We start from the raw sequence: 26,945 nt of genomic DNA on the forward strand, positions 1-26,945 counted from the left end.
TAGGCAAGGTGCCCCCTGTCCCACCAACCACCCACCCACCCACCCTCCCACAGTATGATCCTCTGCTGTTCCTCTTGTCAATTCCATTCTGGAGATAGAGGATGGCGGCTGGTCCTACTCCTACTTGGCCACACTGAGCAACAGTTTTTATATAAGCTCATCTGCAACCGTTCTGACTCTCTTTTGCTCCATGCTTTCCTGTTTAGCTGGGGTCGTCGTATCACATGTGTGGACTGTGTGTGCGGGCGCCCTTTTACGTCAAGCCATTTTTCATATGCACTTAACCACGGACCCCAAGTTTACCTTTTTTTTTATCTCTGGGACCCCAATCTGCACTCTAAAATCATCTTTATTCTGAGAGTGTACAAATGGAACCAAATAGACCCGTAAGGGTGCATTTGGTTCCATTTTGTACGCTTTCTTGAGTTACAGACCCTTATGCTTCTGCAACCCGCCGTTGAAAAACAATGGCCTATACATCTCTAGCACTTGCAAGTTGCAACAGAGAGAACGCACTGAACTCTCTTCCAAACCTGCTGCTGATTGAGTTGCTGCTGGACAGTGTCTGGTCTGGAGATGTACAGCGTTTTATGAAGTATGATTTGTGTGTTGAGAACTATACGTGTCTCTCTAACTTGTGGTTGTAATTAAACCAGGCCCGTCAGTGAATTAGAAAGCATGGCTCCACTTCCAACTCTAAAACAGGCCCGTCAGTGAATTAGAAAGAATGGCTCCACTTCCAACTCTAAAGCGACAATGTGATTACGTCCCGAAACCACCTGCAGTTACGAGGCTGGGTGCTGGGTCTACTATAAAGCCCTGACCACAGCAAAGGGTCTCCATGCAACTCCTCGCAACCAAACGGTTGTAAGGAGTTCCATGGAGACCCTTTGCTGTGGTTTGGGGCCGTTGAATTGAACCAGGACATGACACACTGCTGGGACCAACGCTGAAACCGTCTCCACCCTTTGGTCGTGTGTTTTGGGCTTAAAGTTCAGCATGTGAAAAATAATCAAATCTGCACGCCAAAATGATGCTTGCACTTGGAGAATGTATGTCGACCTCAACCTTTTTCAACGAGCCGGGAGGTGGTTCAATTCGTTGCCAAGCAAATGCATATTTTGGTGTGCAGAATTTTATTCTTTGCCACTTTTCAACAAGACTATATTTTTTCTGTCATTGTAAAATGAAGTTCAGAGGCTGGCGTGCACACTACAATTAATAATAATAATAATAATCGTTAACAGTTCATTGTGATCACCATCTGCTCATTAATGTCAGCCAGTCAGTTACTCATGTTGTGGCCTTGTGACCACCTGGGGATGCTCGTATCACATCCCCACCAGAGATATTTAACACCTGGGGTGTGTTCACTGGTATCACATCCCCACCAGAGATATTTAACACCTGGGGTGTGTTCACTGGTATCACATCGACATCTCCACCAGAGATATTTAACACCTGGGGTGTGTTCACTGGTATCACATCCCCACCAGAGATATTTAACACCTGGGGTGTGTTCACTGGTATCACATCTCCACCAGAGATATTTAACACCTGGGGGGTGTTTACTGGTATCACATCCCCACCAGAGATAGTTAACACCTGGGGTGTGTTCACTCGTATCACATCTCCACCAGAGATAGTTAACACCTGGGGGGTGTTCACTGGTATCACATCCCCACCAGAGATAGTTAACACCTGGGGTGTGTTCACTGGTATCACATCTCCACCAGAGATAGTTAACACCTGGGGGGTGTTCACTGGTATCACATCCCCACCAAATGTAGGTTGTGTTAATTGTATGGTTGTACGACAATCACACCGGTGGCGTCAGAAATAAATGACTATTTGTACGACAATCACACCAGTGGCGTCAGAAATAAATGACTATTTGTACGACAATCACACCAGTGGCGTCAGAAATAAATGACTATATTTGTACGACAATCACACCGGTGGCGTCAGAAATAAATGACTATTTGTATGACAATCACACCAGTGGCGTCAGAAATAAATGACAATATTTGTACGACAATCGGTCACCAGTGGTGTCAGAAATGGAAGACAATTCAAGGTGGCCGAACATTACAGTAGCAGAAAATGGCCGATCTACAAGCTCTACCTAGCTCTAACTCGACCTGTTGAGTGTGAGTTTGTAGATCGGCTATTTTCAGCATAGATATTTAGTGTAGAGAGCCCTTGGAAAATGCGTTAAGCTAAGTATTGGGTATCTGCAACCTTTTGTTTTAAATGTGCCATGTTTTTAATTTCTAGATGGTCACTGTGCCATGTCAATATTTTAATGACGCCACATCATGAATTCCAACATTTTGTTGGATTCCTTTTAAATATTTTCCTCAGTCAGTTTTAATGTAGAATTATGTGGTTGTAATTTACATACAAATGTAATACCACGCATCTGTCTAAACATGCATGGATGGACTGGAAGTGGAACAGAGATGTCATTGAGGTGATAGTTTCCAGGGAAGAAGAGTGGAACACATCCACTGTGAGATGTCACTGTGGATGATGTTTCTTTCCAAAAACTCAGTGGTTGTCAGATTACACAAGGCTCGCTCGCTCGCAGCCATGCAGTCACTTGGTGGTGTAATAATAAAATCCGGTCCTCTGGCTCCATCTACTGACGGAAGTGAAAACAACATGGGCTTTCACAGGAGTTAGAAAATCACACATTTTGAACATAATAAATATTGTGAAAATGGCCGATCTACAAGCTCACATACAAGTTACAACACCTCGCTTTTGCGAGCTTGTAGATCGGTTATTTCCGCAACGTCTGCCTCCTTATATTTGACAATTTTGCTGATGTTTGACCAGTTTTCTTTTTATAGTAGATGCAAGTGAAATATCATTTAAGACCCGGATATATTTCTACTTGCAAAAAAGAGATTGCAACCTTACTACTACGTTGTACTACTAGGAAATTATGTAAAAAAAAAAGTTATGCAAATCGAATTATTAAAATATAATAAAACATTCATAATTTACATTTGGGGGATATATTTCACAATAATAAATGAAACATGTTCCAGACATTCTAATGATCACAAAAAATATATAGTAGATTTAGTCGACTAAAATCTTATATTTAGTCGAATAACTAGAATAACTAGACTAAACACAAACATTCCAGGTGACTAAAATGTGAGTAAAACTAAATGAAAATTATCGAAAAGACTGACTAAAACTAAAATAATTTAGAGGTATATGAGCTTGTAGATCAGCTATTTTTGCTAGGACATGCATTGCGGCTCTCTGGAGAGGGTGGAAATCGTCAAAAAGTTAGAGCACCATTTCATCCCAGAATGGACTGAATAACTTCTCATACTCATATAATACTATAGTATAAATGTAGCATGTTGGCTTATGGTTGATGACAGAGTACAGCATCTTGCAATGGGTCTGGTCCACAAGATTCACTACACCACCAAGATACCCATGTACCTGTCTAAATACTTCACTAAGATACCCATGTACCTGTCTAAATACTTCACTAAGATACCCATGTACCTGTCTAAATACTTCACTAAGATACCCATGTACCTGTCTAAATACTTCACTAAGATACCCATGTACCTGTCTAGATACTTCACTAAGATACCCATGTACCTGTCTAAATACTTCACTAAGATACCCATGTACCTGTCTAAATACTTCACTAAGATACCCATGTACCTGTCTAAATACTTCACTAAGATACCCCTGTACCCGTCTAAATACTTCACTAAGATACCCCTGTACCTGTCTAAATACTTCCTTAATGTCAACAAAGTCCACACCCACAACACCAGAGGGAGTTCAACAAACCAGATTCGGCACAAACAAGGGACTAAATAATTTTCGCTCCTATGCCACCAAAATGTGGAACGCTCTACCAACAGTCATTAAGACATGCAAATCCCTTGACTCCTTCAAACTGCTCTCAAAGGGCCCCTACGGACGGCTGCAATTCAATACTGGCCCCGTACAATCTGAATTGTATGTCTTTATGTCCAATATATTTGTATTTAAGTTCATAAAGTTAACAATTATAACTAAATGCATTTTTTTTTAAATATACCTTTTCAGGATTCAAATATTCAATTTCAATTCCAATTCCAATTCCAATATTCAAAAACATTCAGGATTGCAAAAAAAAATAAAGCAGCTAAAATGGCAGATCTACAAGCTCAAAACACGTCACACTGCGACCCGCTTTGAGCTTGTGGATCGGCTATTTTTGCTATTGGGACTCACTTAACATGTTGCGTAACCACTCTGTGTGTGTGTGTGTGTGTGTGTGTGTGTGTGTGTGTGTGTGTTTGTGTGCGTGCTTGCGTGCGTGTGTGCAAGTGCGTGTGTGTGCGTGTGTACGTGCGTGCGTGCATACAGACAGGTGAATGACCCTCACCACAAAAGGTCACATCCAAAATAATTTTAGTTATTTTATTAACAATGCTGTATTAATTCATGTAATTTCGGTACAATGTAAATACAACAGCATTCATTTCACTTTCTTGAAGATATGATAGACATGAAATGGTTCAACATAAAAAATGAAATTGAAATTACATTTTAGATAAAATACAATGATGTTCAAAACCCTTCATTGGAGTAAATGTAAATAAATGATCAATAAAACGATACAATATGCATTTTTAAATGTTCTATCCATCCCAACAGGCACTTGGAATTGAGTCGAGGCGTTACATTTACTTGGACTCGGTTATGGCACTGTGAGCTTGTAGACAGTGGCGTGCACAGACATTTAGGTCACATTCCCACCTAATACTTCGGTAGACTCGATGCGAATGGGAGGAGAATTGGGACTTCTTGCATATTTAATTTGCTGCGGTTTGCCTTCACACTGTCATCCGCAGCTATTGGAAACGCAGCAGGGGGACCTTTATCAATGTGTTCCATTCATAAACTATAGCCTACACAGTGAAATCTATGGTGATCAAAATTTCAAATTATACTCATAACGTGCATGTGTCGTGGTCTGGGACTGGTCTCTCTCTCTCTCTCTCTCTCTCTCTCTCTCTCTCTCTCTCTCTCTCTCTCTCTCTCTCTCTCTCTCTCTCTCTCTCTCTCTCTCTCTCTCTCTCTCTCTCTCTCTCTCTCTCTCTCTCTCTCTCTCTCTCTCTCTTCTCTCTCTTCTCTCTCTTCCCCCCCCCCCCCCCCCCCCCCCGCACGCAGCCACGCACTGTTCTTTTGGGCATGGAAGAACGGCGCTGAGCGCACTGATATAACAGACAGCAGCGCAAAATGTTTACAAGTTTATCGAGATGAAAGTCCCTACTCCCCAGTCCCCACACAGTGACAGCACTCCATGTTTACGGCACGCACAGACAGAATATTCTGTAGTGTAGGCTATAATACACTGCAGTGTTTTTATGTGTTTCCTTAAGCAATTGATTAATGTACTCGTCCTAATTTCAATCAGGGCTTCAGTCTTCAGTCTTCAGGCTTCAGGCTTTCCTCATTCGACCACGTCTATCCACGGTAACGGGACATCTTTGCGCTGCGTAAAATATGCCTTCTCCGTCTCCAACTGTGTCCAGCTCCTCACCCGCCACATTGTTTGCTTCATTTACTGCGGATTGCATTCACACCTGCACCGAATCGTAATCAAGTGCGATTGGAAGCGAAGCGAAACCCCCGTTTTAGCTCGGAGTAGAATGGGGTTCTTTGATACGCATTAGGATTCAAATGAGCCTTCACACCTGCCAAACGAAGTGCACTTTCTGACAATGCGCAGCAGGATTCGTTTTAATCGCAGCAAAGCTTTCTGGTGTGAATGTCACCTTAGAGGGGCAGGACAGTGGCGTGCACACAGACATTTAGAGGGGCAGGACATTGGCGTGCACACAGACATTTAGAGGGGCAGGTGCTCAAGTGAAAAAGGGCACCTTGTGCAGCGGGTGGAACCGGCCGGTTGCCTTAATAGTGTGAGATTTATAGATTTTGGGGCCTAAATAATATATTAGAAGCTTTTTATCAAGAATTGATCAATGTCACCATGGTCCACATACTGTACACTGTACAACAACAAATATATATGTGTCCATCTGTGCACGCCACTGATTAGATGGGCATTTTTCACAATATCCGTTTGCATCTTTCTTTTGTGACCCCAGATGACCCCAACAGTGACCCCAGATGACCCTAACAGTGACCCCAGATGACCCTAACGGTGACCCTGGATGACCCTAACAGTGACCCCAGATGACCCTAACCGTGACCCCAGATGACCCTAACGGTGACCCCGGATGACCCTAACGGTGACACCAGATGACCCTAACGGTGACCCCAGATGACCCTAACAGTGACCCCAGATGACCCTAACCGTGACCCCAGATGACCCTAACGGTGACCCCGGATGACCCTAACGGTGACACCAGATGACCCTAACGGTGACCCCAGATGACCCTAACAGTGACCCCCATGGAAACCAAAACATATTGATTATGTAAACACCCCACCCCACACCACACCTGTTCCTGATTATTACATTATGATACAACACACTCGTCTGTCCCCACAGCCTGTCTGTCTGTCCCCACAGCCTGTCTGTCCTCACACAGGGACACAGATGAGCCGTGGTAAAGCCTAAAGCCAGCATAGAGAGGTTCTGTGAACGTGGCCTGGAAGGTGTACAGGTGTGTCAGAGTGTCCTCTAACACTCTGTAGAAGGACAGAGTCCCAGCGGGACGGTCCAGATACACGCCTACTCTGTTGGAGCCAGAGGGAAGGATAGGAAGGGCACTCTCCTTACAATTGTGTATGATAGAGTAATAGTAATGGCTATTACAGAGCAGACTCCAGGTCTGTTTAGTGTGTCCAAGCATACAGTTCAGACCGGGTCCTATCCTACTGATGTCTCTGTCAGTCAGTCCTATCTGAACCGTTCCACTGAACTCCATCTCACTGTAGCAGCGCTCATCATCTAGACTCTCTAAACTCAGAACCTGAGGACAGACATCGAACCTGTCAGGATGATCAGGATATGAATTAACCCGATCATCCCGTGTCACCTTCCTGTTGTTCTCAGACAGAGAGAGGGTTATGTGTGCTGTGTTTGTGTCCAGTGTGAGACGCTGGAAATCTGATGAGAAAACAACACAGTAAACATTAAATACAGCATGTACTGAATGATGCACACACGCGCAAGCGCACACGCGCAAGCGCACACACACACACACACACACACACACACACACACACACACACACACACACACACACACACACACACACACACACACACACACACACACACACACACACACACACACACACACACACACACACACACACACACACACACACACACACACACACACACACACACACACACACAGACACACACACAGACAGAAGGGGGGGTTACATAATCAAAGGTTTCCATAGCGATGTGAGACAGACAGACAGACAGACAGACAGACAGACAGACAGACAGTTTAAGGGCCCCAGACGGAGTTCTCTGTCCCGTTACTTAGTACGGTCGGATGCCCGAAACGGAGATTGATTAAAACGACGGAGATTAATGATATCAAAACCGGTCGCATCGCTCCACAGCCTAGGAGCGCGTGTTGCGCAATCCTCGATGTTGCGCAACAGTGAGACGTCATCGGAAATGTCCCCCCCTGTTTAGCCGACGACAACGAAAATCTTAAAACGTTAACACATTGTGTGCCCACACAACACTTTCAAAATAGTAACCCAGGGTGCCCACTTTTTACATTCATTTTTTTGACATATTGTTTTTTTATTTGCTAGGACGTCCACAGACGTCTTGGGCACTACATAGCGGGATTTCCCAGGACGTCCCAGGTTATGTGTTAGATTGGATTAAATAACCCCGGGTAAGTAAGATGTTAACTGAGGCTAGATTCTACAAATCATCATGACAATAATGGACATTTTTCTAAAATGTATGTTTCTATGTCAGTGGTTCTCACAGGGTTAAAACCCCATGTTTCTATGTCAGTGGTTCTCACAGGGTTAAAACCTCATGTTTCTATATCAGTGGTTCTCACAGGGTTAAACCCTCATGTTTCTATGTCAGTGGTTCTCACATGGTTAAAACCCCATGTTTCTATGTCAGTGGTTCTCACAGGGTTAAAACCTCATGTTTCTATATCAGTGGTTCTCACAGGGTTAAACCCTCATGTTTCTATGTCAGTGGTTCTCACAGGGTTAAACCCCATGTTTCTATGTCAGTGGTTCTCACAGGGTTAAACCCCATGTTTCTATTTCAGTGGTTCTCACAGGGTTAAACCCCATGTTTCTACTGGTTCTCACAGGGTTAAACCCCATGTTTCTATGTCAGTGGTTCTCACAGGGTTAAAACCTCATGTTTCTATGTCAGTGGTTCTCACAGGGTTAAACCCCATGTTTCTATGTCAGTGGTTCTCAAACTATTTCATGTCAAGGACCCCCACAATTATCTGTATTTGGCCACCGACCCCCATCTGAAAATATGTTGTTCCAGGGACCCCTCAGCAGCAAAGATATGAGTTAAAAACATTCAATGTGAAAGAATATATATTCAAAGATTTGCCCCACATTTTCATGTTTAAAAAAAAAATAGCAAGCTTGTAGCGCGGCACTCGGTTCCGTGCTATGAGTTTGTAGATCTGCTATTTTTCAACAGCTAAAGTTTAAAATAATGGTTAAAGTGGTTAAAACTAATTGGTGACACAGATGTGTTCCAGGTCTTAATTGGGTTAGACAGACAGACAGACAGACAGACAGACAGACAGACAGACAGACAGACAGACAGACAGACAGACAGACAGACAGACAGACAGACAGACAGACAGACAGACAGACTCACGTGTTGTAAGGAGTTGAGGTTTAGTCCAGTGTTCTCCTCCATGAGTCACACTGTAGGAAGTAGAACAACAATGAATCAAGTGAAAACCACTGCTGCTTAATGTCTCACATCGGCCTGTTTTAGTCCCACCAAATATTTACTAAACACATTTTGTCATCATTCTCCCACAGACTCATTGGTACACCATATCTCTATGGTCATGTGATTAGGACGTAGCTCTCAGATTTGGATAAGATTGAGGAGTGGTGCGTTTTGAACTCATGAACGATTGTCTGAGAAACATTGCTGGCCCACAATAAGCTACCCGTCCTGGCGGAGACCTGTGCTCTGAGGAACACATGTTTCTAGTTGAAATAAATAAACAAATGGTGCATTTATATAGCACTTTTATCCAAAGCACTTTACATAGATTGTGCATTACATTCACCCATTCCCCCATTCACACACACACATTCACCCATTCACCCATTCACACACACATTCACCCATTCACCCACACACACACACACACATTCCCCCATTCACACACACACACACATTCACCCATTCACACATTCACACACACACATTTCCCCATTCACACACACATTCCCCCATTCACACACACATTCACCCATTCACACACACATTCACCCATTCACACACACATTCCCCCATTCACCCATTCACACACACATTCCCCCATTCACCCATTCACACACACATTCCCCCATTCACCCATACATTCCCCCATTCACCCATACATTCCCCCATTCACACACACACACACACATTCCCCCATTCACCCATTCACACACACATTCCCCCATTCACCCATTCACACACACATTCCCCCATTCACACACACATTCCCCCATTCACCCATTCACCCATACATTCACCCATACATTCACACACCGATGGCGGAGGAAACCATGCAAGGCACCAACCTGCACATCAGGAGCTATTTTCAGAACGTGGAACTATGCAGGCTGTGAGAACTGAGACCCTTCACAATAAAAGCATACAGCTTTCACAAGTTGGCCCATAATAAAGATAAGGAAAAGGATTAAGAATTAGGTGGCATTTCACATTGCATATGAGCTATTTTTTTCTCCAAAATGTATTTTTTTAAAAATATATAATAAGGAATTAATTTGGATAATGGTAATGGAGATATTGTAAAAGTTGTCACTTTATTAATCCCCCAAGGTCTTTTTATTCAATAAAGTCTGAGGTTCTACATGTGGGCTGTGGTAATAATAATAATAATAATAATAATAATAATAATAATTTTTGGAACCACGAACTTTAGTTCAAAATGTTGAATGATGAACTAAGAACTGAACTAGTTCCTTTTTAAATTTCTGAACTGAACTAGTTCGTAAAATAAATGAACTTTCCCAACACTGGTCCTATAGTCTACTGACCAACATGGACACAGTCCTATAGTCTACTGACCAACATGGACACAGTCCTATAGTCTACTGACCAACATGGACACAGTCCTATAGTCTACTGACCAACATGGACACAGTCACCAACATGGACACAGTCCTATAGTCTACTGACCAACATGGACACAGTCCTATAGTCGACTGACCAACATGGACACAGTCCTATAGTCTACTGACCAACATGGACACAGTCCTATAGTCTACTGACCAACATGGACAGTCCTATAGTCTACTGACCAACATGGACACAGTCCTATAGTCTACTGACCAACATGGACACAGTCCTATAGTCTACTGACCAACATGGACACAGTCCTATAGTCTACTGACCAACATGGACACAGTCCTATAGTCGACTGACCAACATGGACACAGTCCTATAGTCGACTGACCAACATGGACACAGTCCTATAGTCGACTGACCAACATGGACACAGTCCTATAGTCTACTGACCAACATGGACACAGTCACCAACATGGACACAGTCATATAGTCTACTGACCAACATGGACACAGTCCTATAGTCGACTGACCAACATGGACACAGTCCTATAGTCTACTGACCAACATGGGCACAGTCCTATAGTCTACTGACCAACATGGGCACAGTCCTATAGTCTACTGACCAACATGGGCACAGTCCTATAGTCTACTGACCAACATGGACACAGTCCTATAGTCGACTGACCAACATGGACACAGTCCTATAGTCGACTGACCAACATGGACACAGTCCTATAGTCTACTGACCAACATGGACACAGTCCTATAGTCTACTGACCAACATGGACACAGTCCTATAGTCTACTGACCAACATGGACACAGTCCTATAGTCTACTGACCAACATGGACACAGTCCTATAGTCTACTGACCAACATGGACACAGTCCTATAGTCTACTGACCAACATGGACACGGTCCTATAGTCTACTGACCAACATGGACACAGTCCTATAGTCGACTCACTTGACAGTCTCCACAGCAGCAGTCAGCTTCTTCAGACCAGAGCCTCCTAAGTGGCTGAAGTTCAAGTCCAGCTGTTTCAGCTTGGAGGAGGGGTTGGAGGTCACAGCTGAAGCCAGAGCAGAACAGCCTTCCTCTGTGACTCCACAGCCTGACAACCTGCAGAGAAAATACACATTTAACAAGGTTCAAGGTCTTTATTAGAGTCCCAGAAGGGCAATTAGGTTTACAGCAAGAGTAGTGGTTTAAAACATACAAACAATACAGGACAACAACAGACACGAGACACCATAGCATAAACAGATCTAGTGCAGGTATAAAATCAAAGATAAAAAATAAAAAAGGCTACATTCAGAAAAAAGTGCTAGGATATAAAGTGCCGGCATTGCTTCAACATCGTCATCATCAGCAACATATTATCATCATTTACATTACGTTACTGGCAGCGTTGACTGAACGAATCGAGGCAGGGACAAAGGAGTGCTTATATCTGTTGTTTTTTACAACGGGGGCACCCAGACGACGGCCCGATGGCAACAGCCTGTACTCTGACTCCAGTGGGTGGGCATCATCCTGCCGAATGGCCCTGGCCTTCATTATCCTGCTGAATGGCCTGGCCTTCATTATCCTGCTGAATGGCCTGGCCTTCATGAGCAGCTGTCTATTGTAAAAAGGATCGAGGCTCTCCAACTGAATGCCAGTAATTTTGGAGGCAGTTTTCACAATATTTTTTATCTTTAATGGCGAGGTTGCCATACCAACAGATGATAGAGAAGGAGATAACAGAATGTACATAGGCACTGTAAAACAGTTTCATCAGGTCTCTGTCGACATTAAATCTGGCTAATTTCCTTAGGCAGAAAAGGCGTTGCTGGCCCTTCTTACACAGCATGTCAGTGTTTACATCAAATTTCAGTTTGCTGTCAATAATCGTGCCCAGGTATTTATAGCTGGGTACGATTTCCACTGGCTGGCCACAGATATCAGTGTTCTGGGTGGGATGGGGACCACGTCTGAAGTCAATACAGAGCTCTTTTGTTTTTGAGATGTTTAATTCAAGGAACGCATCGTTGCAACAGGACAATAAGTCCTCTGTGACCTGGCCATGCCCGACCTCGTCATTGTCGAGAAGGCTGACAATGACTGAGTCTGTTGATGTTAAAATAAAGATCCACACAGCGAGAACACATTATTTACCCCAGGATCTGCAGTCTACACTGTGGACTCTTCAGTAACGCAGAGAGCTGGAGCAGTTGGTATTCCTGCAGGCAGATGAAACTGAGGTCCAATTCTCTCAGATGGAGAAGATTAGAGCTGAGAGCTGAGAGCAGAACTTCAAATCCTGTCTGTGTGAAGGTACAGCCAGCAAGTCTGTAATTACACATGAAATATCTGGACTGAATATCAGAGCTTTGGAGTAAAGACCCCAAGAGATGGAAAGAGAAGGCAGGCAGGAATAATGTGCATGTCAACAAGGCTCTACATACTGTAATCACTGTACCTCATTAGTTCACATATTGTAGTTACTGTACCGTAGCATTGATAATGATAATTCCCTAGCAGCCATGATGGATCACATATTGTAGTTACTGTACCGTAGCATTGTGATGCGAGAGTGAGTATTATACTGGGATACCATGATGTCAACTTTATTCACTCTCTTATTGTTATTATTATCAAACAATACATAATAAATAAACTAATCAAACTAATAATCTGACCTCAGTATCTCCAGTTGACAGTTTGGACTCTTCAACCCAGCAGAGAGCAGGTCCATGGATGGATCCGTTATGTGATTATAACCGATGTCCAATTCTCTCAGATGTGAAGGATTAGAGCTGAGAGCTGAAGCCACAATCTCACATTCTACCTTTTGGAGGTCACAGCCAACAAGTCTGTAAAATCAGTGATTATCAACACAGATTAGATCAAGTTCATGTTCAAGGAAATTCACTGTAATGTAAAGTTAGTTGGTCAGTCTAGTGTACAGTCTAGTTGGTCAGATATTGACAGGTCAGATAAGAACAGTCTAGTTGGTCAGATATTGACAGGTCAGATAAGAACAGTCTAGTTGGTCAGATATTGACAGGTCAGATAAGAACAGTCTAGTTGGTCAGATATTGACAGGTCAGATAAGAACAGTCTAGTTGGTCAGATATTGACAGGTCAGATAAGAACAGTCTAGTTGGTCAGATATTGACAGGTCATATAAGAACAGTCTAGTTGGTCAGATATTGACAGGTCAGATAAGAACAGTCTAGTTGGTCAGATATTGACAGGTCAGATAAGAACAGTCTAGTTGGTCAGATATTGACAGGTCAGATAAGAACAGTCTAGTTGGTCAGATATTGACAGGTCATATAAGAACAGTCTAGTTGGTCAGCTATTGACAGGTCAGATAAGAACAGTCTAGTTGGTCAGATATTGACAGGTCATATAAGAACAGTCTAGTTGGTCAGCTATTGACAGGTCATATAAGAACAGTCTAGTTGGTCAGATATTGACAGGTCAGATAAGAACAGTCTAGTTGGTCAGCTATTGACAGGTCATATAAGAACAGTCTAGTTGGTCAGATATTGACAGGTCATATAAGAACAGTCTAGTTGGTCAGCTATTGACAGGTCAGATAAGAACAGTCTAGTTGGTCAGCTATTGACAGGTCATATAAGAACAGTCTAGTTGGTCAGCTATTGACAGGTCAGATAAGAACAGTCTAGTTGGTCAGATATTGACAGGTCAGATAAGAACAGTCTAGTTGGTCAGCTATTGACAGGTCAGATAAGAACAGTCTAGTTGGTCAGATATTGACAGGTCATATAAGAACAGTCTAGTTGGTCAGATATTGACAGGTCATATAAGAACAGTCTAGTTGGTCAGCTATTGACAGGTCAGATAAGAACAGTCTAGTTGGTCAGATATTGACAGGTCATATAAGAACAGGGAACCAGAAAACAAGTGAAAGACAGATAATCTGTATTAATACTACAGTGTAACTTCTATGATCAATGAATTTTGAAAGTCAGAACTAGTCAGAACTATGAAAGTCAGTCAGTTTCATTAGGCAAAAATGCTGTATTTTAATTATGTAAAAAATATATATACATATACCATCCGTACCGTAATGTAAAATGACACACATACACATGGTAGATTGATTCTATTCTAATAGGTTTTCTATTCACATGACTACTAACCGAGCCTTTCTGCAGTTCCTCACAGCTGGGACCAGACAGTTTTTCCCCCATGCTGTTGTGTAGTATTGGTGCAGGTCCAACTTCTCCACAACCTCCTCTGACGTCAGCAGCATGAAGGCCAGAGCTGAACACTGGGATGGAGACAGTTCTGTCTTTGATCTGTTCGCTGACTTCAGGTACTGTTGGATCTCCTGATGTAATGAGTGGTCGTTCATCTCCATCAGACAGTGGAAGATGTTGATGAATCTGTCAGGAGAGAGACGCCCATCCTCATTTTTCATCTCCTTCAGGTTGTCGATGACTCTCTGGATATCCTCTGGACTGTTCTCTGTGTGACCCAGCAGGCCTCCTAACAGACTCTGGTTGGACTCCAGTGAGAGGCCATGAAGGAAGCGGACAAAGAGGTCCAGGTGGCCGTTCTTACTCTTCAGGGCCTTTTCGGAGGCTCTCTGCAGGAAGTCCTCCAAGGAACTGACATCAACTCCCAGGAATGTCTTCACTGCCTCCATGTTCTCCTGTGTGAAACAGTGCATCAGGTAGACTGCAGCCAGGAACTCCTGGATGCTCAGATGAACAAAGCTGTAGACCTTTCTCTGAAATTGAACGGTCTCTTCTTTGAAGATCTCTGTGCACACTCCCGAGTACAGCGCGGCGTCGTTCACATCGAGACCGCACTCTTCCAGGTCTAATTGGTAGAACATGACGCTGCCTTTCTCCAGATGTTTAAACGCCAGCTTGCCCAGCTTCAGGAGAAAATCCCAGTCATCAACAACATCAACATCAGTCTCCTTTTTTCTTTTTTCTCTGTTTCTTTCTTTTTTGTTTCTTTTCTTTTTCTTTTCTTTTCTTTTCACGCCATGAGTCTCGTCATACTTCATCTTCATCCTCCTTAACTGGAGCCACACGAAGTGGCTGAACATCCCGGTCAGGCTCTTGGGCAGCTGTCCTGTCTCGTCTGTCTTCACCAGGTCCTCCACAACGGTAGCGGTCATCCAACAGAAGACTGGGATGTGACACATGATGTGGATGCTCTTTGATGTCTTCACGTGTGAGATGATGGTGCTGGCCAGCTCCTCATCCTCACTGAACATCTTCCTGAAGAACTCCTCCTTCTGGGGGTCTGTGAACCCTCGTATTTCTGTCACCATGTCAACGCATGCAGGAGGGATCTGATTGGCTGCTGCAGGTCTGGTGGTTATCCAGAGGAGAGCCGAGGGGAGCAGATTCCCCTTGATGAGGTTCGTCAGCAGCACGCCCACTGATGATACCACCTTGACATTAGAGATGATGTCATTGTTGTCAAAGTCGTCAGAATCGACGTCAATGTTCTGAAATTTCAGCGGAAACCTGCTTTCATCGAGACCATCGAAGATGAAGCAAACTTTCCAGGCAGCGAGCTGCTCTGCTGTGACGCTCTCTAACGTTGGATGGAAAACATTGATCAGTGAGAGAAGACTGTGCAGCTCATCTCGGACCAAGTTCAGCTCCCGGAATGAGAAGGGAACCAGGAGAATGATGTCTTGGTTCTCCAAACCTCTTGCCCAGTCCAGAGCGAACTTACGCACGGAGAATGTCTTTCCGATGCCAGCGATGCCATTGGTCAGAACTCTGCTGCTGGGTGTGTCTCTGCCAGGGAGGAGGGTCTTAAAGACGGCACGGCACTTGATTAGGACGTCATGGAGGGTCTTCATGTTGGAGGCGGTCTCAAGCTGCCACACCTCATGTTGCTGATTAACCCCTTCACTCCCTCCCGCTGATAGGTGGAGGTCTATGTAGATGTTGGAGAGGGAGGAGGGCACTTCAGTGGCGTATGTCACACCATCAAGACCGTCCAAAGTGACCTTATAGACCTTTAGCTCCTCCTGAACACTGACATCTGATATGAGGAGAGAAGGAATACATTTTAAAGACCTGTAAAGGAAATGTAATGATTCATTTAAAAAAGGAAATCACACCTGTGTGAACTGAGTGGTGCCTATCTCTCTCTCTCTGTAATTAGCGGGCAACAGTGCAACACTATCTCTCTCTCTCTGTTTCTGGCACAACAGCGCCACATTTTTGCCCCTACTGGTACTCTAAACATAGTCACATAGGTGAGGACATTGCTGTTCCTTGGAGTGGTTGCACCACTCAAAAACTATATATACTATAAAAGAGCAATAACTTGTGAAGCCTGTCTTTGAACTATGTAGTAAATAATTAAAGAGTGACATAGTTCTGTTGCTTTTTCTGTTTTGTATTCATATATGGATTTAACATCACTCGAAGTCTAATAGACCCCCAGGTGTTGTGTATGGAGTTAACATTACTCTAATAGACCCCCAGGTGTTGTGTATGGAGTTAACATTACTCTAATAGACCCCCAGGTGTTGTGTATGGCGTTAACATTACTCTAATAGACCCCCGAGTGTTGTGTATGGAGTTAGCATTACTCTAATAGACCCCCAGGTGTTTTGTATGGAGTTAACATTACTCTAATAGACCCCCAGGTGTTGTGTATGGAGTTAACATTACTCTAATAGACCCCCAGGTGTTGTGCATGGAGTTAACATTACTCTAATAGACCCCCAGGTGTTGTGTATGGAGTTAACATCACTCTAATAGACCCCCAGGTGTTTTGTATGTGTCTATGGAGTTAACATTACTCTAATAGACCCCCAGGTGTTTTGTATGTGTCTATGGAGTTAACATTACTCTAATAGACCCACAGGTGTTTTGTATGGAGTTAACATTACTCTAATAGACCCCCAGGTGTTGTGTATGGAGTTAACATTACTCTAATAGACCCCCAGGTGTTGTGTATGGCGTTAACATTACTCTAATAGACCCCCAAGTGTTGTGTATGGAGTTAGCATTACTCTAATAGACCCCCAGGTGTTTTGTATGGAGTTAGCATTACTCTAATAGACCCGAGGTGTTTTGTATGGAGTTAACATTACTCTAATAGACCCCCAGGTGTTGTGTATGGAGTTAACATTACTCTAATAGACCCCCAGGTGTTGTGTATGGAGTTAACATTACTCTAATAGACCCCCAAGTGTTGTGTATGGAGTTAGCATTACTCTAATAGACCCCCAGGTGTTTTGTATGGAGTTAGCATTACTCTAATAGACCCCGGGGTGTTTTGTATGGAGTTAACATTACTCTAATAGACCCCCAGGTGTTGTGTATGGAGTTAACATTACTCTAATAGACCCCCAAGTGTTGTGTATGGAGTTAGCATTACTCTAATAGACCCCCAGGTGTTTTGTATGGAGTTAACATTACTCTAATAGACCCCCAGGTGTTGTGTATGGAGTTAACATTACTCTAATAGACCCCCAGGTGTTTTGTATGGAGTTAACATTACTCTAATAGACCCCCAGGTGTTTTGTATGTGTCTATGTAGTTAACATTACTCTAATAGACCCCCAGGTGTTTTGTATGTGTCTATGGAGTTAACATTACTCTAATAGACCCCCAGGTGTTTTGTATGGAGTTAACATTACTCTAATAGACCCCCAGGTGTTGTGTATGGAGTTAACATTACTCTAATAGACCCCCAGGTGTTTTGTATGGAGTTAACATTACTCTAATAGACCCCCAGGTGTTGTGTATGGAGTTAACATTACTCTAATAGACCCCCAGGTGTTTTGTATGGAGTTAACATTACTCTAATAGACCCCCAGGTGTTTTGTATGGAGTTAGCATTACTCTAATAGACCCCGAGGTGTTTTGTATGGAGTTAACATTACTCTAATAGACCCCCAGGTGTTGTGTATGGAGTTAACATTACTCTAATAGACCCCCAGGTGTTGTGTATGGAGTTAACATTACTCTAATAGACCCCCAAGTGTTGTGTATGGAGTTAGCATTACTCTAATAGACCCCCAGGTGTTTTGTATGGAGTTAGCATTACTCTAATAGACCCCGAGGTGTTTTGTATGGAGTTAACATTACTCTAATAGACCCCCAGGTGTTGTGTATGGAGTTAACATTACTCTAATAGACCCCCAAGTGTTGTGTATGGAGTTAGCATTACTCTAATAGACCCCCAGGTGTTTTGTATGGAGTTAACATTACTCTAATAGACCCCCAGGTGTTGTGTATGGAGTTAACATTACTCTAATAGACCCCCAGGTGTTTTGTATGGAGTTAACATTACTCTAATAGACCCCCAGGTGTTTTGTATGTGTCTATGTAGTTAACATTACTCTAATAGACCCCCAGGTGTTTTGTATGTGTCTATGGAGTTAACATTACTCTAATAGACCCCCAGGTGTTTTGTATGGAGTTAACATTACTCTAATAGACCCCCAGGTGTTGTGTATGGAGTTAACATTACTCTAATAGACCCCCAGGTGTTTTGTATGGAGTTAACATTACTCTAATAGACCCCCAGGTGTTGTGTATGGAGTTAACATTACTCTAATAGACCCCCAGGTGTTGTGTATGGAGTTAACATTACTCTAATAGACCCCCAGGTGTTGTGTATGGAGTTAACATTACTCTAATAGACCCCCAGGTGTTTTGTATGGAGTTAACATTACTCTAATAGACCCCCAGGTGTTGTGCATGGAGTTAACATTACTCTGACAGACCCCCAGGTGTTGTGTATGGAGTTAACATTACTCTAATAGACCCCCAGGTGTTTTGTATGGAGTTAACATTACTCTGACAGACCCCCAGGTGTTGTGTATGGAGTTAACATTACTCTAATAGACCCCCAGGTGTTTTGTATGGAGTTAACATTACTCTAATAGACCCCCAGGTGTTTTGTATGGAGTTAACATTACTCTAATAGACCCCCAGGTGTTGTGTATGGAGTTAACATTACTCTAATAGACCCCCAGGTGTTGTGTATGGAGTTAATATTACTCTAATAGACCCCCAGGTGTTGTGTATGGAGTTAACATTACTCTAATAGACCCCCAGGTGTTGTGTATGGAGTTAACATTACTCTAATAGACCCCCAGGTGTTTTGTATGGAGTTAACATTACTCTAATAGACCCCCAGGTGTTGTGTATGGAGTTAACATTACTCTAATAGACCCCTAGGTGTTGTGTATGGAGTTAACATTACTCTAATAGACCCCCAGGTGTTGTGTATGGAGTTAACATTACTCTAATAGACCCCCAGGTGTTGTGTATGGAGTTAACATTACTTTAATAGACCCCCAGGTGTTGTGTATGGAGTTAACATTACTCTAATAGACCCCCAGGTGTTTTGTATGTGTGTATGGAGTTAACATTACTCTAATAGACCCCCAGGTGTTGTGTATGGAGTTAACATTACTCTAATAGACCCCCAGGTGTTTTGTATGGAGTTAACATTACTCTAATAGACCCCCAGGTGTTTTGTATGTGTGTATGGAGTTAACATTACTCTAATAGACCCCCAGGTGTTTTGTATGTGTGTATGGAGTTAACATTACTCTAATAGACCCCCAGGTGTTTTGTATGGAGTTAACATTACTCTAATAGACCCCCAGGTGTTTTGTATGTGTGTATGGAGTTAACATTACTCTAATAGACCCCCAGGTGTTTTGTATGTGTCTATGGAGTTAACATTGCTCGAATAGACCCCCAGGTGTTGTGTATGTGTCTATGTAGTTAACATTACTCTAATAGACCCCCAGGTGTTTTGTATGTGTCTATGGAGTTAACATTGCTCGAATAGACCCCCAGGTGTGGTTATAATATTCAAATAAGTCTTCCCTGTGTGATTTTAGATCACTTCATATAAGAACTGTGTTTGAAAAATAAACCGACCACCCCGGCCTTTCTGTCAGGGGAGTGGCTGTGCGTCGTTAATGATGTCCATTCATATTTGATACAGCCAGTTTCTGGAGAAAATTTAATTAATGTGGCCGCAAAAGCCTTGAAACTACATATGAAGGCAATGTCGCTGCTAATATACGTCACGCCCAGCTGTCAACATATTGCGTTCCTGAGATTCCTCGTTGACGTAAGCTCAGCTGGTGGTGACTCGACTCGTACTAACCACGAAACATTAAATATCAATAAAATAAAAATAAAAATAAACGTAATTATGTCAGTTTCTGTTGTGCGACGGGCAGATGCAGCCACCCCGCCTACCCGGAAATGTAGTCTCTGGGTTGTTTGGCTCGTTTATACCGCTTATTTTGTTACTCTTTGGGTATATTTGTACATTTCCACCTTCAGTCGATGCTTCATATCCATATGAGTGAAAAGGCCGGGGTGATCGGTTTATTTTTCAAACACAGTTCTTATAGGAGGCGATCTAAAATGGAGATTACAATGCAAATAAAAAGTACACGAACCTGTGGATTGACGCCCTCTACTGACAGTGACGTCAGGACTTCGGTGCTCTATAGCAACACGAGTTAGACTTTAATATATTAGCGCCCCTCACTTCACATGGGTGTGATTTTTGGTTTCTTCCTGAAAGAAAGCCTTTGAGCCAAAAGGCCCAATCAGACAAACACCTAGCTAAGGAGCTACGGTGATTTATCACCTTAGCTAAGGAGCTAAGGTGATTTATCCAGTCTTACTTTGTCTGCTAGTAGTTTGACTGGGTGTCTTCGGTCCCCATGTCTTCTCTCTGTGGGGATGAAAGCAATTTATTATTAGAGATAGAGATATTATTATGACTACCTGACTATATTCATTAGAGATAGAGATATTATTATGACTACCTGACTATATTCATTAGAGATAGAGATATTATTATGACTACCTGACTATATTCATTAGAGATAGAGATATTATTATGACTACCTGACTATATTCATTAGAGATAGAGATATTATTATGACTACCTGACTATATTCATTAGAGATAGATATTATTATGACTACCTGACTATATTCATTAGAGATAGAGATATTATTATGACTACCTGACTATATTCATTAGAGATAGAGATATTATTATGACTACCTGACTATATTCATTAGAGATAGAGATATTATTATGACTACCTGACTATATTCATAAATACATTTATTTACATATGTGGCTATTTTCCTACTGCATGCTGCTGCCATGTCATTAAAGGACCAATTCACCACTTTTCAACCTATCTTCATATAGTAGGTCCTCACAAATAATCATGAAAAAATGGCGCAATTCTTTTCTACTCTGTCTGAAAAGTTGCAATGCGAAAATGGAAGCCATCGTTCTCACAATAATGAAAATCTAAACATTTTTGTAAAAAAATCTTGTTTAAAAAAGAATCTGCCTAATGATGATGTCACTGGAAGACGGTTTCTAAACTGCCCACAGCCCTCCTATGAGACAGACTGAGTAGAAAAGAATCGTGACATTTTATCATGATTATTAGTGAGGACCCATTATATGAAGATAGGTTGAAAAGTGGTGAAGTGGTCCTTTAAGTATTGTGGATGTGCTGGTACGAATGCACGTGTGTGCTTGGTGGGTATTGATACAAATATGGTACAAATATACACTTCTATATAAAAAAAGGAAATCATGTGAGGTGAAAAGGGAAAGGAAACATACAGTGAGGGGAAAGGGGGCGGCGGGGATTCACATTTTACTGTACGAGGGCCAGTTTCGAATTGCAGCCGTCCGTAGGTGCCCTTTGAGAGCGGTGCCCTTTGAGAGCGGTTTTAATGGCTGTTGGTAGGGCGTTCCACATTTTGGTGGCATAGTGTACACGGGGAGAACATGTGAGGGTACCTACCCTAGGGGACACAGGGAGAACATGCGAGGGTACCTACCCTAGGGGACACGGGGAGAACATGTGAGGGTACCTATCCTAGGGGACACGGGGAGAACATGTGAGGGTACCCACCCTAGGGGACACGGGGAGAACATGTGAGGGTACCTACCCTAGGGGAGACGGGGAGAACATGTGAGGGTACCTACCCTAGGGGACACGGGGAGAACATGTGAGGGTACCTACCCTAGGGGACACGGGGAGAACATGTGAGGGTACCTACCCTAGGGGACACGGGGTACCCACCCTAGGGGACACGGGGAGAACATGTGAGGGTACCCACCCTAGGGGACACGGGGAGAACATGTGAGGGTACCTACCCTAGGGGACACGGGGAGAACATGTGAGGGTACCTACCCTAGGGGACACGGGGAGAACATGTGAGGGTACCTACCCTAGGGGACACGGGGAGAACATGCGAGGGTACCTACCCTAGGGGACACGGGGAGAACATGCGAGGGTACCTACCCTAGGGGACACGGGGAGAACATGTGAGGGTACCTACCCTAGGGGACACGGGGAGAACATGTGAGGGTACCACCCTAGGGGACACGGGGAGAACATGTGAGGGTACCTACCCTAGGGGACACGGGGAGAACATGTGAGGGTACCTACCCTAGGGGACACGGGGAGAACATGTGAGGGTACCTACCCTAGGGGACACGGGGAGAACATGTGAGGGTAGCTACCCTAGGGGACACGGGGAGAACATGTGAGGGTACCTACCCTAGGGGACACGGGGAGAACATGTGAGGGTACCTACCCTAGGGGACACGGGGAGAACATGTGAGGGTACCTACCCTAGGGGACACGGGGAGAACATGTGAGGGTACCTACCCTAGGGGACACGGGGAGAACATGTGAGGGTACCTACCCTAGGGGACACGGGGAGAACGTGTGAGGGTACCCACCCTAGGGGACACGGGGAGAACATGTGAGGGTACCTACCCTAGGGGACACGGGATGAACATGTGAGGGTACCTACCCTAGGGGACACGGGGAGAACATGTGAGGGTACCCACCCTAGGGGACACGGGGAGAACATGTGAGGGTACCCACCCTAGGGGACACGGGGAGAACATGTGAGGGTACCCACCCTAGGGGACACAGGGAGAACATGTGAGGGTACCCACCCCCCTAGGGGACACGGGGAGAACATGTGAGGGTACCCACCCTAGGGGACACGGGGAGAACATGTGAGGGTACCCACCCTAGGGGATACGGGGAGAACATGTGAGGGTACCCACCCTAGGGGACACGGGGAGAACATGTGAGGGTACCCACCCTAGGGGATACGGGGAGAACATGTGAGGGTACCCACCCTAGGGGACACGGGGAGAACATGTGAGAGAACAGAGCGGTAGATTCATTATGCTTCAGGACACTGTGTGTAATGCAGGAACAGAGCGGTGCGTCTGCGATAAGGTGGTTGAAAGCAGCGTCGCGCTAGATCGGTAACGACACGCACGCATCTGTAAACGCGCACGAGAAATGAGTAAATTCAAACCTTTGATCAGTAGGGTCGTCTCCGTCACTAGAGCTCATGCCAGAAGCAGAAATCCCCATTTTCTTCATAGAGATATTGTATTATCAGTGACAGTAAAATGTCATAACAATCCAGTATTTAGAAAGAGACCCCATTGACAGTAATTACAAAACCTGTCAAGATGACGTGCCTCCTGTCAATTGAACTCCATTGAACAGTTCCTCAATCTATATACAGTAGACTTAGTAGTCAGTAGACTTAGGACTGAGTAGACTTAGGACTGAGTAGACTTAGCACTTTTGACTTGCTTGTAAAGCTATGCTTGATGCTTCTGTAGAACCCACACTGTCTGTATGCAGGCAATCAGTGGTGGACAAAGTCCTCCGTTAGTAAAAGTAAAGTAAAACACCGTATTCAACCTTTTATTGAGTAAAGGTTTTAAAGTATTGGCTGTGTTGTGTAGTTCCTTCAATATTATGGTCATTTAAACCGTCTTGTAGCTTTTTTTGTGTTTTCCGATTCTTGTGGAATCAAAGGTGTTGTGAGTTAATTTGTCGCTGGTTGGCTTGATTCCAGCCTTCAAACTCTTAATATAAGGATTTTTTTAAATGTTTGTGCAGTATGTTGCGTGTTGTTCTATGTCTCAAAGGTGGACCACAATGGAAACAAACTACAGCTTTAGTGTATAGTCCATGTTGGTGTTTTCCTAATGGATCACAACTTGTTGTGATTTGTTTTAAATTGCCAATAAAGTACTATCTATCTATCTATGATTCTATGAATCTATCTGTCTGTCTGTCTGTCTGTCTGTCTGTCTGTCTGTGAATCTATCTATCTATCTATCTATGATTCTATCTGTCTGTCTGTCTGTCTATCTATGAATCTATCTATCTGTCTGTCTGTCTGTCTGTCTGTCTGTCTGTCTATGAATCTAAATGAATGGGACATTCTCTTCTGGCTCCATGCGGTGTTGCTCATCTCCTGATGACTCCTGGTAGAAAAGAGAGGATGAACATTATTTAGTGAATCATTATAATCCATGTTGAATCTACAGCCACTGGTCACACATCTCTTATATTATAGCACTCTGCTAGGCCAGGTTGTTGGGGGCACAAAGTCAGGAAGGCACTTAAAGACAGTTGGAAATGGAGGTGTATGAGAAATCTGACTGACTAGACTTGGCCCGTCCTCAGTGGGGAAAGCACTTTTTTTCTCCTGCACATAAATTTGGAGCATTGTCAGGTTGGTCGTTGATATTTAACATCACACAGCTTAGCTCACGATAGTTCCATCTTTAATAATAGTTAAGGAATCCTAGACTTTAGAATTTGTATTTTAATAATAGTTAAGGTATCCTAGACTTTAGAATTTGTATTTTAATAATAGTTAAGGTATCCACCCTAGCATAGCCCCTTAGATAGCACATTATGTAGACATTATGTTTTAAACAGACTTATAGCTTGTTACGTAGACAGCTCTAGAATTGCACTTTATGTAGTCATAGCACTTTATAGTACACCTGTATAATATATTATATAGTATAGTATGTATAGTTTAAATAGATACTCCACTGTTACGTTCTTAGTTTACGCATGATTCATGATAACTACTTTTTATATATGTGATGTATGCCATGCTTTTTGTTATTGCTTAATGTAAATCGCTCTGGATTAAGAGCGTCTGCTAAATGCCTAAATTGTAAATTGTATCCTAGACTTTAGAATTTGTAGAGTAATAATAGTTACGGTATCCTAGACTTTAGAATTTGTAGAGTAATGGGGTTACTCTACAAAACCCCATTACAGGGGTAATGGGGTAATGCAGGGGTTCTCCACGTTTTTGGCTGGGTACCCCCTCTGGGGACCCCCTCCCTCTGGGGACCCCCACTGGGGACCCCCTGGGACCCCCTCCCTCTGGGGACCCCCTCCCTCTGGGGACCCCCACTGGGGACCCCCGGAAATGCTTTGGCCATGTCTCGTGACCACGACCCCTGCCCCGACCCCCCTTCCCCACCACCAATACAAACTGACTGCAAAAATAACCTTAATAATAGAAAACATATCATAAATGAATACTGAAACCAGATGTAATAATGTTTATACGGTGTACTGTGTGTACTGTGTGTACTCCAGGCTCCTTCAGTCAACACTTTGAAGAATAGACTTGACAAATTTTGGTCAACAAAAGATGTTTTGTACAACTATAGGGCTGGCTTGTTAAGGTCATACAAGGTAAATACAGGACTTTGAAACTGTATTATGTATAGATAGAAGAAAACCCAAGAGGGCGGGTCCACATGAACTTTGTTTATTTTAAAGTGTAAGAAAAAAAGAAAAATAAATACGAATGTATGTATGTATGTACTTGTGAATAATATGTATATGTATATGACATAAATAATATGTATTTATGTCTGTCATGAGTCTGGCGTAGAGGATTTTATCCTGTGCTGGAAATCTTTTCAATACATTTCAATACATTTCAATAAATAAACTATGTAAACTCTTATTTTCCATTTTCCAGTCAGTTGCAAAAAAATTGTTTCGTTTTTTTTTTTTATAATTTGGGGTTGGGTATGGGTTTTGCAAAATCCACCTGTTGGTGGCGCTATAACAGGCCAATGTGAAAAGGGTGGGATATATTCCTCAGCTTAGTAGGAATGTCTGTGAAAGATTTCACGTGAATTGCACGCTGCGTTCATGATTTGAGGCTTTTTGTTCAAAACGGGCCAATCCTGCAAAGCCAATGTTAGCCAATTAGGATGGAATATGAAATATCGGACAAATCCGTCTTGAACACATGACTATAGAGAGAGTGTGTAACGATTTGCGGGGAAAAAAAGAGAGAGAGTCACTCAATAAAACATACTCTCTCCCCATGCCTTCGGCCTGGTGGAGACAACTAAACATACTCTCTCCCGAGTCCCCATGCCTTCGGCCTGGTGCGTTACGGACATGTTGGTGACAACTGGACGAATTAAGGCCTTTAATTGTTCGGACGTACTTTCATATAACATTTTCATGTGGTCTGTTACGTTTGTAAGCCTATGAAAAAACTTATTTAAGGATAGGCTATAATGTAGCTTAGTTTAGTATTAGAGAAAGTAAAGTATTGAATATTCAGAGATACATGTATACAGTAGGCCTATTGTTAAGCACAGGGTAAGTGTAAACACAACATACTAACGGCATAAAAGTATCTTTTCTACAGCCTACCTGTACCGTGTTGAGCAGAGGAGAGGAGAGGAAAAACAGATCGCCAAAATGATCTTCTGCCTGTTTGGGGAGAGGAGGGGGAAGGGAACGAGACACTTCC

At 43.2% G+C, this 26,945-nt stretch overlaps 1 protein-coding gene and 1 long non-coding RNA gene across 2 annotated transcripts; both read right to left on the minus strand.

The window, feature by feature from the left end:
- Positions 1-1,083: 1,083 nt before the first annotated feature.
- LOC306917697 lies at positions 1,084-1,784 on the minus strand. The gene is made up of 2 exons (XR_013789222.1): positions 1,462-1,784; positions 1,084-1,407 (listed from the first exon to the last, which is right to left on the minus strand). It is a non-coding gene; the product is annotated as an uncharacterized lncRNA (long non-coding RNA).
- A 2,659-nt stretch (positions 1,785-4,443) lies between these two features.
- LOC306917698 (protein NLRC3-like) lies at positions 4,444-26,945 on the minus strand. The gene is made up of 10 exons (XM_079530606.1): positions 26,846-26,945; positions 23,652-24,621; positions 20,955-21,004; positions 14,440-16,315; positions 12,967-13,140; positions 12,443-12,616; positions 11,249-11,404; positions 8,845-8,894; positions 5,199-7,111; positions 4,444-5,068 (listed from the first exon to the last, which is right to left on the minus strand). Exons 2-9 carry the CDS (start codon positions 23,717-23,719, stop codon positions 6,519-6,521), a joined length of 3,141 nt encoding a protein of 1,046 aa, XP_079386732.1. The 5' UTR covers positions 23,720-24,621; positions 26,846-26,945; the 3' UTR covers positions 4,444-5,068; positions 5,199-6,518.

Source organism: Electrona antarctica, assembly GCF_951216825.1.
Source record: "Electrona antarctica genome assembly, contig: SUPER_24_unloc_1, whole genome shotgun sequence".
NCBI classification, from domain to species: domain Eukaryota; kingdom Metazoa; phylum Chordata; class Actinopteri; order Myctophiformes; family Myctophidae; genus Electrona; species Electrona antarctica.